Source organism: Nannobrachium achirus (assembly GCF_963921795.1).
Source record: "Nannobrachium achirus genome assembly, chromosome: 24".
Lineage (NCBI taxonomy): Eukaryota > Metazoa > Chordata > Actinopteri > Myctophiformes > Myctophidae > Nannobrachium > Nannobrachium achirus.
Window position 1 is genome coordinate 30,425,018 of NC_137831.1, and position 14,787 is coordinate 30,439,804.

The 14,787-nt window shown below is 43.6% G+C and overlaps 1 protein-coding gene across 1 annotated transcript in view; it reads right to left on the reverse strand.

The window, feature by feature from the left end:
- Positions 1-14,787, reverse strand: part of LOC308280209 (dystrophin-like) — a gene marked incomplete at both ends in the record, with an annotated part of 562,770 nt that overhangs the window by 90,201 nt on the left and 457,782 nt on the right. Inside the window, 4 exon segments of the mRNA XM_080720472.1 lie at positions 339-607; positions 1,574-1,685; positions 9,622-9,778; positions 13,802-13,974. Coding sequence (XP_080576598.1) covers positions 339-607; positions 1,574-1,685; positions 9,622-9,778; positions 13,802-13,974 — 711 coding nt within the window.

The following is a 14,787-nucleotide window of genomic DNA, read 5'->3' on the forward strand; positions in this document are numbered from 1 at the left end:
CATTCTATACATTTCTTCTAAATCCTTTTTCTAAATCAGTGGTTCTCAAACTTTTTCATGTCAAGGACCCACAAAATTACATGTATATGGCCGCGGACCCCCATCTCAAAATATGCGGTTCCAGGGACCACCCAGAAGCAAATATTTGAGTTACAAATGTTCGCTTTTAATAAGATATATTCAAAGAAAAAAATCTAGATTTTTCAAAAATAGCAGATCTACAAGCTCGCAGCGCGCCACTCGGTGCCGCGCTGCGAGCTTGTATATCTGCTGTTTTTCAATAGTTAAAGCATGAAACAATTCTAGTGCCTAAAAAATGGCCTAAAACAAGACCCAACCTTGACTTTGTCGATGTGCTCGGGCAGCGCGTCGATCAGCAGGTCCCCCACGGGCTCCCAGGCGTCCTTGACCATCTCGGCCTGCCTCAGCTGGCCGTCCAGCACGTCCTCCGCCTCCTGCAGCTCGCACAGGCGGTCCAGCGCCAGCTGCAGCCGCCGCTGCCAGTCGTCCGAGTCGCCCCGCAGGCCCTCCCAGCCGCGCGACAGCTCCTCCGACTCCTTGCGCAGCACGCGGCCCACGTTCTGCGCGCGCTCCTCCGGGCTGATGTCTGAAGGGTGTGTGGGTGGGGTGATAGATAGATAGATAGATAGATACCTTTATTATCCCAAGGGGGAAATCCAGTCACCCAGAGTCACACAGCAGTTAAGGTTACAGGATACAGGACAGTAAGAAAAAGAAAAAGGACTGTTGTGAACAGCCGAGCACAAAAAAAAAAAACAAGAAAGAAGAATCAACAATACAGGAGAATCAACCATACAGAGCAATCAAGTTAAAATATGTATATATAGTGTCGAGAACAGTTAAAAAAAAAACACAACACAACAGTTAAATACTAAATAGTAGTACTTAACATTTCTGGATAGCAATTTTAAGGGACTTTTCTAAGCATATTGCTTGGAGTGGAGGGGAAAGTTTGGTTTATTCTGTTATTTTGAAAAACTTTTTTTTGGGTGATGAAACATGGATCTAGGCTGTACTTGAAAGGAGAAATTAACAAGCCGTCATTCAAAAATTAAATAAATAAAAAACTAAATTGCTTTCTGTCAGAAAGTGCTTTTTAATTGGCACACATTTTGTAATTGACCCCAACTTGAAGATGTCAAATATGAATCATGTCCTGGAAGCTTGTATCCTGGGTACCATTTCTAAAATGGATTTGAACTTGTTTTCAGAGATGTTTCTGTGTATGTGTGTGTGCGCGTGCATGCGTGCGTGCAGTGGTGTAAAATAACTACGTACATTTACTCAAGTACAGTACTTAAGTTAAATTCTGACATATTTTTTACTTCAATGGAGTATTTCCAATTTGCAATACTTCTACGTCATCTATATATAATAATAATATAGGCCCCACGTTTTGGGGTGTGTTTTTGTCATAGTACATTTGCACAGTGTTGATACTTTTACTTAAGTAAAAGATGTGAGTGCTTTTTTGTGCGTGCACGGGCCTGCATGCGTGTGCGTGTGTGCGTGCGTGCATGTTTGCGTGCGCGTGTGAGTGTGCGTGCTTTACCTCTCCTGTCAGGTGACGGCGTGTCCCTGGGAAGTTCAGACAAGAACACTTTGGTGTCGTCAAGAGCTCTGCTAATTACCGGCTCCTTCGCTCTCAGCTCCCTCCTGAAACCCTGTGACACACGGCATGGAAAGAGGCCATTTGCATTGCATAGTACAAACTCTATTCAGGGTCTGGATAGTTCAGTTTTTACAGATGGGTTAAAAGGGCAGGGGCTCAAGCCCCCTTTGATATCTATGTGTGCACGTGCCTGCACACACATACATATTTATATCATTCTTATTATGCTGCAGCAGTATCGACCATTTCTTATTCACGATTTCTTATTATTATTGCCATGGAGCTTCAAAACCTAAATTTAAACTGTAACAGGCTCAACGGTTGGGACAGATGACAGAGTTAGGGTTAGGGTAGTAATAATCGTTTGGTATGAAGTTATGTTGCAGATCAAACATTTCATAGATAGCTTCATACTGTAAACTTGTTTGACAACACTGTCAATGTGTAGCATTGTGTTGGATTCATGTTAACCCATTTAGAACGCGTACACATTATGGTGTATCATTATTTTATGCTTTAACTATTGAAAAACAGCAGATATACAAGCTCACAGCACGGCACCGAGTGCCGCGCTGCAAGCTTGTAGATCTGCTTTTTTTTTTTTTTTAATCGTGAAAATGAGAATTTTGACCCAATTCTATAAGTGTCTTTTGAATCTGTCTGTTCTTGAGAGACTACTATGTCAGTGGTTCTCAAACCTTTTCATGTGAAGGACCCCCAAAATGATATTTAATTGGCCACGGACCCGCATCTCAAAATATTCAGTTCCAGGGACCACCCAGCAGCAAAATTTGAGTTACAAACGTTCGCTTTGAAAATACATATATTCAAAGATTTGCACACATTTTCACGACTTTTTCATAGCAGATCTACAAGCTCGCAGCGCGGCACTCGGTGCCGCGCTGTGAGCTTGTAGATCTGCTATTTTTCAATGGTTAAAGCATTCAATAATTCTAGGCCTTTAATTTTTTTATGTAGCTACCTAACTTATCCCACAGGGGAACTTCAGTTTTCAGCTTCACTCAGCTGAGTGGTGCCCACAGAGGAGTGCGGAGGGGGGAGCAGTTAGGGGTTTAGGTGTCTTGCTCAGGGACACTTGGACACATTGCTGAGAGCTGGAATCGTACCTGGGACCTCTGGGACCTCCAGAGTCCTAGGCAGGCTCACTAACCATTCAGCTATGGCCGTGCACTCGGTCAGCTTTTTCCGTCTACACCAAACCACTTTGCCCAAAAAAGCAGCTCTCTCGCTGCGAGGCGCCGTGAGCTTGTAGTTTTGACTAATGTTCCCTTCAGCATATTGGGATGCTAGGGTTTATGTGGCTAACTTTAGTTTTTTTACAACAAGGGTTCATATTTTAGATTGTAATTAAAGAATATAAAAGATGAGTGTTAAAATTGTTTCATTTACTTCTTTCTATTGTTTTAGAGATTCTTATTTCAGTGGTTGGGGCATGCGTACAAGTGTCTACATTTTTTGTCATTTTACACAGAATAAGCCCATTCCCAAGATACAAAGCAATCTTTCATGGTTGGATGTGACTTATGGGGGCTAGAAGTGTTACTGTAAATAGCAATAAAGAAACGTCTGGCTTATTATGTCTAAAAAGACATAATATTTAACCACTTGTACGCATGCCCCCATGCATATGCATGCCCCACATTTTAGCACGGTAAACGCGATAAAACAATAGAACGAAGCAAATGAAAACATTTTAACACTCACTTTTTGTTTTCTCTAATTACAATCTAAAATATGAACCCTTGTTGTAAAAAAACAAAGTTGGCCTTTAATGTAAAACAAATATATCCTATCACAAGAGGTAACTATTCAAATTTAGAGCTTTAGACCGATTTAATCAACTGTAAAGTGGTCACTTTACAGTTAGCTGTGCACCTCGTGACAACCATGTTAGTGACTGACCAATGAAAGACAGGACACTCCATCAGAATTTATACTCTCCTCAAGACGCCACATAAGTGATGCGATTAAAAGAAAATGGTGATTGCCAAGCCGTGTCACCCTGTCATTACGTGAGGAAATAAAAGGTGGACCTGGAACAGATAATATAGTGCCTCCAATATTCTAGTTGACAAATGGCGTTTGGCGTTGAGTTTGAATGGGAGGTCAGGTCACGGTAAATGAATCACACAGCCGTGGCCGGATAACCTGTCTTCCTTTCCATTTTAGCGTGGGTATACGTTTTAGCAGTCCATAGATGATATACTGTAGTCGCTGTGACGGTGGAAACCTCATTAACACTACTTTTCACCATTCAAATAAAAATAAATAAAGATAGCAGATTGACAAGCTCAGAATGTGTTGCTTCAGCTCCATGTTTCATGCTTTAATTCTAGTCTCAATTATTGCGACCGTCAGGGAGCAGTTTACTATGAAAACCTCCACCGGCCGGCCGTCCGTCCGTCCGTCACACCTTTGTGACCATCAACAAACGTCACACCTTTGTTGATGTTTAAATCGAAGAGTCTTGGTCAAATACTTCTGTTGGTTTCTGCACTGATCATTTATACAATTCAGCTGTGTTTGCTCGTGTCATCATGATGAGGTCATAAATCAGCCATGCCCAAATATAGATTTTACGGGTTTACATGCTTACTCAGTTATTCGTTATGTGAAAGTCCTATGACGTCTATGATATCTGACATCATCATACATACATTCCCTTTTATGCCCATAAATGGAGATCCCCTCTGTAGAACCAGCCACTGACATCACTGTAATGTCAGGGGAACCAAATCCCTTTTATGCCCATATATGGAGATCCCTGTGATGCCAGGGGAACCAAATCCCTTTTATGCCCATATATGGAGATATGGAGATCCCCGTGTTGCCAGGGTAACCAAATCCATTTTATGCCCATATATGGAGATCCCTGTGATGCCAGGGGAACCAAATCCCGGGGCGCGACGTTGGTGTAGTGGTTAGTGCATATGCCCTTCATTCGGAAGGTGAGTGGTTCAAACCCTGCCTAAGCCGACGTCAGCAAGGGGAGAAGACGACAGCCAGCCCCATGGCCTCCCCTAAGTAACAAGAAATCTTGTGAAATAAAATGTTGTCAACCAATCATCAAGGATGATGATACACGAAAGAAGAAGAAGAACCAAATCCCTTTTACGCCCATATATGGAGATCCCTTATGTCATCAATATTAAGCCCATATCTGTGAATATCTTTGGGTACCAGATGTCTCCATATATGGTTAAATGGTCCGATATACATCACTGGCCAGAAGACCAAGAAATGGTGCAACCTCGCCCTTTGCTTTTCTCCCTATAGGCATCTTACTGGTAATATAGGCTACACTACAGTTTCCAAATAATTAACATTTTAGTTGAAAATCATTTACCAACCACTCAACCCCTACATTTCAGTGACTGGGGTCTCCATGGGGTCTACTGTATACTTGGCCCCCTCCTTCTTCTTTGCCCTCTACACCAAACCTCTAAGAATAGCCAATATACACATCTCACAAGACGCCATGTTGTGAACACGGCTATTTTCGCAGAATCTTCGCCTATTCGTGCCAGATGCCTACTGTGACATTCCCATTAAGAAGAAGAAATTAGTCTTTTATGCTTGTGGTCATTATACTATCTAACAATATTGTTATGTTATATTATATTATTATATAGTATCTATAATATATTTATTAGTATCTATAATATATGTATTAGTGTCTATAATATATTTATTACGACCGTCAGGTCGCAAGTTACTATGAAAACCTCCACCGGCTGTCTGTCTGTCGGTCACATCAAGTCACAACACACTTTTGCCCCTACTCATATCTCCGGCACCGTTGCCCCTATCCATGCCAAATTTTGCACACATTTGATTTCTGACATGGCCCTCTTCTAGCGCCACCATGAGGCAAATTTTTGCAAAACACACAGTATCTCTAAAGTCATGTCATCAACATGGATCTGTCCCATTTCCCATATTCCCTCCTGATTGGCCACGATTGCCTTCTAAAGTTTGAGTATGAAACCTGACGGTCGCTTATCTCCCGATTAGGGAGTCTTACTGGTTACTGTTGCTATTGCTGCTACTTGTGTTTCCCTCTCTGTCTCTCCTTCTCCTTCTCTCTTTCTTTCCCCCCCGACACAGTGGAGACAGATGGCCGCCCACCCTAGAGCCTGGGCATGCCTGACACTTATTCCAGTTAAGGGGGCGTTTTTCGTTGGCACTGTGGCAAACATTGATCGCTCAGGGTGGGACAATGACGGGTCTCTGCTCCACATGTAAAGTGTCCTGAGACAACTCGTTGTGATCTGACACGTTAAACCGATTTAGACCTGGAACACAATTATGTAACTAAAAATTTGGACCACTTTAACCATTATTTGTTGCATTAACTATAACAAAATAGCAGATATATAAGATCACAGCGTTGGCGTGGCACCGAGTGCTGCGCTGCGAGCTTGTAGATCTGCTATTTTTGAATTTGAGCAATCTTTGATGTCTCCTAAATCCTAACAGGTTTCTGAAAAACACTATGTTTCCATGTCAGTGGTGCTCAAACCTGTCAAGGATCCCCCCAAATTGATATGTATTAGGCCACGGACCCCCATCTCAAAATATTTAGTTCCAGTGACCCCTCCAGAAGCAAAATTTGAGTAACAAATGTTCGCTTTGAAAAAGCTATATTCAAACATTTGCGATGTTCACGATTTTTCAAAAATAGCAGATTTTAAAGCTTGTAGCACGGCACTCGGTGCCGCGCTGTGAGCTTGTACATCTGCTATTTTTCAATAGCTAAAGTATGAAATAATAGGTTAATATAATTGAACTGGAAAGAAGATGGAAATGAGCAACAGGCTGACAACAGCAGCAGCACTCTCAGAGAGGGAGGCGATGACACGCTAATGTCAACTACGTCAAGAAACAACGACGCTGAACATCTGTGTGTACAGAGTTATGTTATCACTGTTTCTGAAGTGCAGAGTGACATGAAAAGTCCGGCTGAGAAACTGTCTGTGGAGAGAAGATGCAGTATCTCCACGTTACGAATTTTTGTGTTGTTTTTATACTACATCGCATCGCGCAGAGTAGTGAAAATAGCAGACCTACAAGCTCACATGCTTTTTACTGCTTTTGAAATTGATATTATCCTAGATAAAGTACTATGTTCTATCTGTCTGTCTTTCAATGTTATATGAGATACTTAAAGTGTGGTTCCTGTGGAAATAAGCCTCGGCTTTCTAGGATCTCCTTTTAGTTGACCTTGTACCAGTGATTTGTACTGTCATGAAACTGTACTTTTTTCTATTGGAAACTTCTAATAAATTCTTCAATCAATCAATCAATCAATCAATTAAAAACAACTAGGGATGCACTGATATCTTAGTTATCGGTATCGGGTCCCGATGTCACATAATTAAGTCATATTGGGATACATATTGGGTCCACGACGTCACCGATCCAAGTAACAGATACAAAATACTGAATTTCCCCCTTGGGATAATAAAGGTATCTATCTATCTATCTATCTATCTATCTATCTATCTATCTATCTATCTATCTATCTAAAATAATAATGCAGCTAACCTTGTTCTTCGCGCCTCCACTCTTGATATTTTTTTTTATACTTGCTATGTAACCTACTGTATCGAGTATCGGTAAAGTAGCGGGACATATCCAAATGTATATATCGGATCGGATCGAAATTGAAAAAAACTGTATCGGTGCATCCCTACTCACAACGCGTCGCCTTGCCACGCGGCATGAGCTTGTGGATCAGCTTCAGACAAATAAAAGAAACAAAGAATTATAGAAAAAAAAAGGAACAGGTCTTGGGCAAACGAGGTTTCCGCCTGACGGCAACAAGTCGACCAGGGACGTGCTGGGCCCCTGATTCAGCCCGGGAAAAAGATTTAAACTAGTGAAAACAGCCGATCTACAAGCACACAACGCCTCGCACCGCGAGGCGTTGTGTGCTTGTAGATCTGCTGTTTTCACTACGTTTGTGCGATGGCCTTGTATGATGAAGCAGGGCTTTGCTTTGCGAAAAAATGTACAAATTTGAAACTTGGAGATGCAAGGTTTCTGCCTGACAGTGACGATTTACTTTGTTGGCCGCCCAGCCCCCGAAATGGAACGAAGGCCGACATTTAATTTTGTTTTTCCTAATAATTAGTAATAATATTCCTAATAATATGGCCGGCCTGGACCGGCCGGGAATGAACCGGCCGTTCGGGAGTTGTCCCGCTTTTCCCAATGGCCAGCACGTCCCTGAAGTCGACGACCCGCAGTTTTGTTCAGCTTATCATCGTCTTCATTGTTGGGGTCTGAGTTCTGCAGTGATTCAGTGACTTTGGATCGTAAAGCGTAAACAAATGGAGAAAGAAAAACATGTTCAAGTATGGACAAAGCCAGTGAATCGACAATGACATACCAGTAGCTATCTGGTTCTTTAAAAGGAGGCCAAGCATCCTATTAATCTAGTTTATAAGGTCCATGGAATGCAACCGAAACGCCTCCAGGGTAGGAAAACACACACGCACAACACAGTACACGCACAAGTACGCGCGCGCACGCACGCACGCACGCACGCAGGCACGCACGCAGGCACGCACGCACGCACGCAGGCACGCACGCAGGCACGCACGCACGCACGCAGGCGCACACACACACACACACACACACACACACACACACACACACACACACACACACACACACACACACACACACACACACACACACACACACACACAAGAAGGTCACACTGAAAGCTGAACGCCTCAAAGTCGGGGTCAAAAGGCCCAATTGAAATACACTGATATAATGACATCAAAATATCATCCCCTCCTCTTTTTACCACGCCAAGCGACAACAATAACTTCAGCTGGGTCACCACCCACCTGAACAACCAGTAGCCGGGGAGCCACTGGGCCAAAATGAGAGAGGACCTGTGATGTCATGACATACTCCAATTTTTTGTTTGTCCTATTAATTTGGTCAATAAGGTACACAGAATGAGAGGCCTGCTCTGCCGGAAATCCTGCGAAAAAAAGTTTCCCATTGACTTCACTATACTGGAAAAAAACACACCAAAAAAAGTAGCATGTGAGGGGTCAAACTAAGGGTTCTTCATGATTCTGAATCCATTGCAAGCATTTGTTTTGCATGAAAAACATTCCTTGGGCTAGATTTCAGCCTCTCAAACCTGTGAAAAGTGATGAGTCATCACTTTTCACCGTTATTTTGGTCCGTTTTCTAGCCCAAGGAATGTTTTTCATGCAAAACAAATGCTTGCAATGGATTCAGAATCATCAAGAATCCCTAGTTTGACCCCTCACATGCTACTTAAAGCATATTTATTTTGGTGTGTTTCTTTCCTTTATATTGAAGTCGATGGAGTGAATATACAAATGGCCATAACTTTTTTTCGCAGGATTTCCGGCAGAGCAGGCCTCTCATTCTGTGGACCTTGATGACCAAATTAATAGAAAAAACAAAAATTAAAAGTATGTCATGACATCACAGGTAACACCCTATTCTTTGAGCTTTTGGGCCTGTGGCTCCCCGGCTACAGGCATACATAATGAACAGGTTGCTGTGGCCACATAAAAACATAATTTGAACACTTTCTGTACACTTTTTTTCAAAGAAATCTTCCTCCACGTATAATCATAATATCTGATGATTATGTTGTAGGGGGAAAATAAATGATGGTACAATGTCTTTAAAAAGATTGCAGATCTACAAGCTCGCAGCGCTGTGAGCTTGTAGATCTGCTATTTTTCAATAGTTAAAGCATAAAATAATGGTTAAAGTGGTTCAAGTCTAATGCGACACAGACGCGTTCCAGGTCTTAATGGGTTAATTTTGGGGGTCCTTGACATGAAAAAGAACCACTGATTTAGAAGAAGGATTTAGAAGACGCGTGCGTGTGTGTGTGTGTGTGTGTGTGTGTGTGTGTGTGTGTGTGTGTGTGTGTGTGTGTGTGTGTGCGTGCGCCCTACCCGGTGCGTGTCCAGCTGCGTCTCTACGGCGGGGACGTCGCCCCCTACGGGCGGCTCCTGCTCCAGGTGTTGACCCTTGACCCTCAGCCAGGCCAGCAGCTCCTGCAGGGTCATGTGGAGGCGCTTCCACGGAGCCATCTCTGAGTCCAGGTGGGCCCTGCGTGGACAGCACTCACGTTTTATGCTTTAGTAAAAATGTCAATACTGTAATGTAGACACGCTCTGTCACAAACTAGAAGTCCGGAATTCAAAGTTTGTAATTGTAAAGGCACTAGAGGTTCGCGGGCCTTCGGCCCGCTCACATCTAGTTAAAAAAAAAAAAAAAAAAAAAAAAAAAAAAAAATGGGCGGAACTATTGTGCCGCAGCGCACGTTTCCGGTCAGACATATTTGACCGCCGGACGCACTTCCGGTTTGGAACTCCGTGTGGCACGTGATCAGTCCTAGCCAATTGGAGTGCTGCATTTGGTCTGTTGGTGACAAATACCGCTGGCTGCAGTTCTAAAATGTAATATAAGATAAAAGGGTTGTTATCAAAATGCACTTACAGTACATGTACTTAAAGTTTAAGCATATGCCTTAAATGTGTGTCGGAGGCCTAGCCCAAAACTAAATCAAAGTTGTACTAACCCCAAGGCCCCGGACACATATTTAAAGCATGTGCTTTATGCTTTACCTGGGGGGAGGCGGGGGGTAAAGCAGCGTCCAATTAATTCCCTATAGAAGTCACATATTTTGAAGAGGCAAGCTTGCTCTAAGCCACAGAGTAGTAAGCTTGCCTCTTCAAAACATGTGACTTCCATAGGGAATGAATGCTTTACCCCCCGCCTCCCTCCAGGTAAAGCATGAAGCACATGCATTAAATGTGTGTGCCCGGCCAAAGAAAACAGACCCAAAGAAATGAATAAAAAGTGGAGAAAATTGCCTCATCTGGGATTTGTCTGTGTAATCAGTGTAAGGAAACCTTGACCACCAGTGTTCCCACAGTCCCCCCCCCCCCCTTTTTTTTTTCATGTGCGCTGTACGGATGTCCATGCTAGAACCAACTACCCAAACGGTTACTTTGCATAAAAGGTTTTCAAGCGAGTGTGCAAAATACATCCTCACTCCTCGCACACACAGTATAAGCAACATAGCATTTCTGCCCTAAGTAGCCGCTGCTGTCAAAGTCAACCTAGTAGCGGCGTGTCATTTCAGCGCTATTCCGGGCGCTTGCCTGACGACAGAAGGCCTCTCAACCATCTCTCAGAAAACTAAAAGCCCATGACGCTCGTTTTCAAACAAATCAAAACCTTTCCCCGGCTGTCTGTCTTCCAGAGCAACCTCATATCAACAAGCCAGCTAATAAGCAGTCTGTCGCTGACACACTTTCTCCACACCACGCCATATAATTACACGGCCGGAAAAAAATAAAAATAAATATCACTCAACTTCCATGTTTTACTAAGTAAAGGTATCAATACAGCAATGTAGAAATACTCTGTTTGTAAAAGTAAAAACATATTGGTATCGAAATATACTTAAAAGTACTCATTGTGCAGAATGTCCCATTTCAAGTTTTCAAATGTATTACAATCTTTGTCTACAAGCTCTACAATGTGTTCCACCGCAACACATTGTGAGCTTGTTGATTGTCTATTTTTAATTGGCCAAAATGTACAAAGTAACTCGTAGGCAAAGTTTTCAAATAAATGTAGCGGAGTAGAAGTACAAGTATTGTAAATTGGAAATGCTCATATAAAGTACAAAACCCTCAAAATTTTACTTAAAGGACATTTTTTTTTTTTTTTTTTTACCACAAGTGTTCATATTTTAGATTAACTAATTTCCTGCGATCCCTGTCGAAACCGGAGATTTCCCGCTGTACCACTCTGCGATGCCCGAGGAGCCCGAAGATTTAATTAGCTTTAATCATTATGAAACGATTAAAAGTATGGTCGCAGTATATAGCCGCTTCGGAGACTTTAGGCCCGCCTCCTAACTGTATCCGGTCGTATTTCCCGTTTGGACCGGATCTAGGTTTCCATATCCGGTCTGACATCCAATCGCAGCTCCGTTCGCATAGCTTTTCATCTTATATTTACAATTTAGTAAGAGCCGCATCCCACTTCCACGCACTTCCACGCCTACTTCGCATTGACTTCAACTCAACTTCAACTCAACGGTAGGGAGAACGTACGGAAAAATACCACCCATAGGATCAGGGGCGTCACTTGGGTATGGCAGGGGTATGCAGCTATATACCATACCCTGGGTCCAGGGGGTCCAGGGGGGAAGATAAAAGTAAAAGTTAGTTCTAAATATAAATCCATGAATGTCTCTAAATATAAATCCATGAATGTCTCTTTCCATGAATGTCTCTTTGTCTATCTGTTGTCCAGGGGGGAAGATAAAAGTTAGTTCTAAATATAAATCCATGAATGTCTCTAAATATAAATTAAGATAAAAGTTAGTTCTAAACCATGACTGCTGTCTTGCACGCGCGCACCAGTCATGTTGCCATACCTTAGCTTTTTCTGAACTGACGCCACTGGCTAGGACCCCGCAACACTTCCAGAGGGAGAGTTACAGCAGAGTCCCACAACAAGGAGAGCATCAACACCTATTTTTTTCTCCAGTGACAATGACGACCATCAGCCCCACTACAGCACAAAAAGGTACTGGCAATTTCTTTCTGTACAAAAAGCGCGACCACCCTACGGCCGTATCTGCTCTCTAACATGTATTCGAGTAAAATGTACTCGAGTAAAAGCACAAAAGTATAAAAGCACGCTGCGACGTTGGCGTCCCTGTCTCTCCCCTCCCTCTCTCTCCCCTCTCTCTCTACATCGTCTCTCTCTCCCTATTTTCTCTCTTGCAAACGCGCGTGCGCGTGTGTGTGTGTGTTTTGTGCTCACTTTGACTTTTACATCTTTGCATTTCTTTGCATATAACTCATCGCCGTCGTCGTGCCACTCTCTCCCCCTCCCCCCCTCTCCCCCCCTCCTGTGTGTGTGGGACTGTGTGTGTGTGTGTGGCAATGTTGTGTATTGTAACTGCGTCTTCTATTGCAAACAGTGCTAAACTCTTCAATCAATCAATCAGTCTATACAATAACGTGAACTCCAGAAGTGAGCGGCGGCACAGCCGCCGCCAATTTCTAGTTGTAAACAAGTGAGCTGACTGCACGGCCATAGAATGGTATTTTTTCACACTGTTTTTTATTTATTTTGTAGCTGTTTGATTCCTCTACCCGCCTGGCATATGATCTGCGCACATATCGTCTGCTATGTGCGCGAACGTGTCCATGTGTTACCATAGCGCACAGCTGGCTGTCTCCCAATGTTTTTTCATGTAAACACTGGCGGATAAGTAGGGATACAGCCTCGCAACGGATATGTCTATAATGGGGTTTTTTTTATTCAAAAGCTGTCACCGAGTCTACACGTCTACTAGATTAGTCGCGCACAGATCTGTGCACGATGCGTGCGCGTGCCAACGATAAAAGGTAAGAACAATTTGGCAGGAAAACAGTTCAGCCTATGTTTAAAATAGCAGCATATGGGGCGCCCGGTGGCCTACTGGTCTAAGCGCATACCATATAGGCATTGATGCCTGGCGGCGTCGCCGGTTCGATTCCCGATCCGGACGACCTTTGCCGCATGTCTCTCCCCATCTCTCCCCCCGTTTCCTGTCAGTCTACTGTACTATCCAATAAAAGCATAAAAGCCCAAAAGCAAATCTTTAAAAAAAAAAAATAGCAGCATATGAGTTAAGAAAAGATGAGTATTCAAATGTTTTCATGTAGTGCTTTCCATAATTTTAGCGATAATCAAAATATCCCCAACATCCATTATCCTGGGGCGGAACATTTGCCAAAAGAATTGCCGCTCTACAAGCTCACAACGCGTCGCAATGCGACGCGTTGTGAGCTTGTAGATCGGCAATTCTTTTGGCAAAGAGATTTGGTAGAGAGTGAAAAAGACTGTATCAAGTACGTTATTTCCAGGTCTGTTTTACCAATTATAGGTGGTTTAAAAGGTAAACTGAATTGAAAAAGGTGAATTGATCCAGGTGATGATTTCACTATAAATCTCCACGATACGATTATCAAGTGTGTTTTTTTTTATCACGATAAACGCTAAGAACGATCATCGTCCCATCCCTACGGGGGAGTATATGGTTCGTGCGGGGCGGCTGACCTCATGCCGACGGTCTTGGTGCGCAGGTCGTTCCAGCGCTGTCCCATGTTGTCCAGTCTCCTCTGGAGCAGCGCCGCGTCCTCAGAGCCGCCCAGCGACGACACGATCCGCTGGCCGTTCTCGTCCAGGGAGTGGTACATCTCCGTGTGGCCGTCAATCTCATTCTGGAGCTCCTACACACACGCACGCACGCACACACACACACACACACACACACACACACACACACACACACACACACACACACACACACACACACACACACACACACACACACACACACACACACACACACACACACACACACACACACACACACACACACACACACAATGAAGTCGACGCCAGTGTTGACTTAAGGCCCTATCATAGTACAGTCTGGGGTGATAAGCCATCTCGCGGTGTAGTCTTTTTAACACATTGGGTGCCCCAAGATTGAGCCCCATTTATTCCCTCTCGATGCCCAGACCCACCACCATTGTATTGAATACGGCCCTGCTGCGTCAATGCATGGTCATGACGTCACTTGGTCACATGACCGCAGACAGGATGTTGTTGTGTAACTTACTGTATGGGCTAGTGTTGATCATAGCTGTTGATTGCCGATCGAAAGTTGGTCATTTTGCCGCAGCCTGCCACAGTTTTAGCCATAAACAATACATCAGAGATAAAGGGCGTTAAAGATGGGGAAATGCATTGGAATATATGGAGAAAAACGGCCGCGCGATGCTCTCAGCGTCGATTCGAAGCAACCCGCGGTGAATGGGCTGCATCCAGGCGTAGCCCCGACCTAACGGTGAGATTTAAAGTTAATACTGTAAATACAGTAAACGCGGCAAACACATCGTGGGCCTCCAGCGACATCAAAGAGTTTGACGCGTGGGCACCCGCTGAGTTAAGTCAGAAAACGACAACATTACGTCATTCGCCACAGTGAAGAGCTCTCACCGCGAACCCCAACATCTCTCCTCTGTTTTTACCTTCAG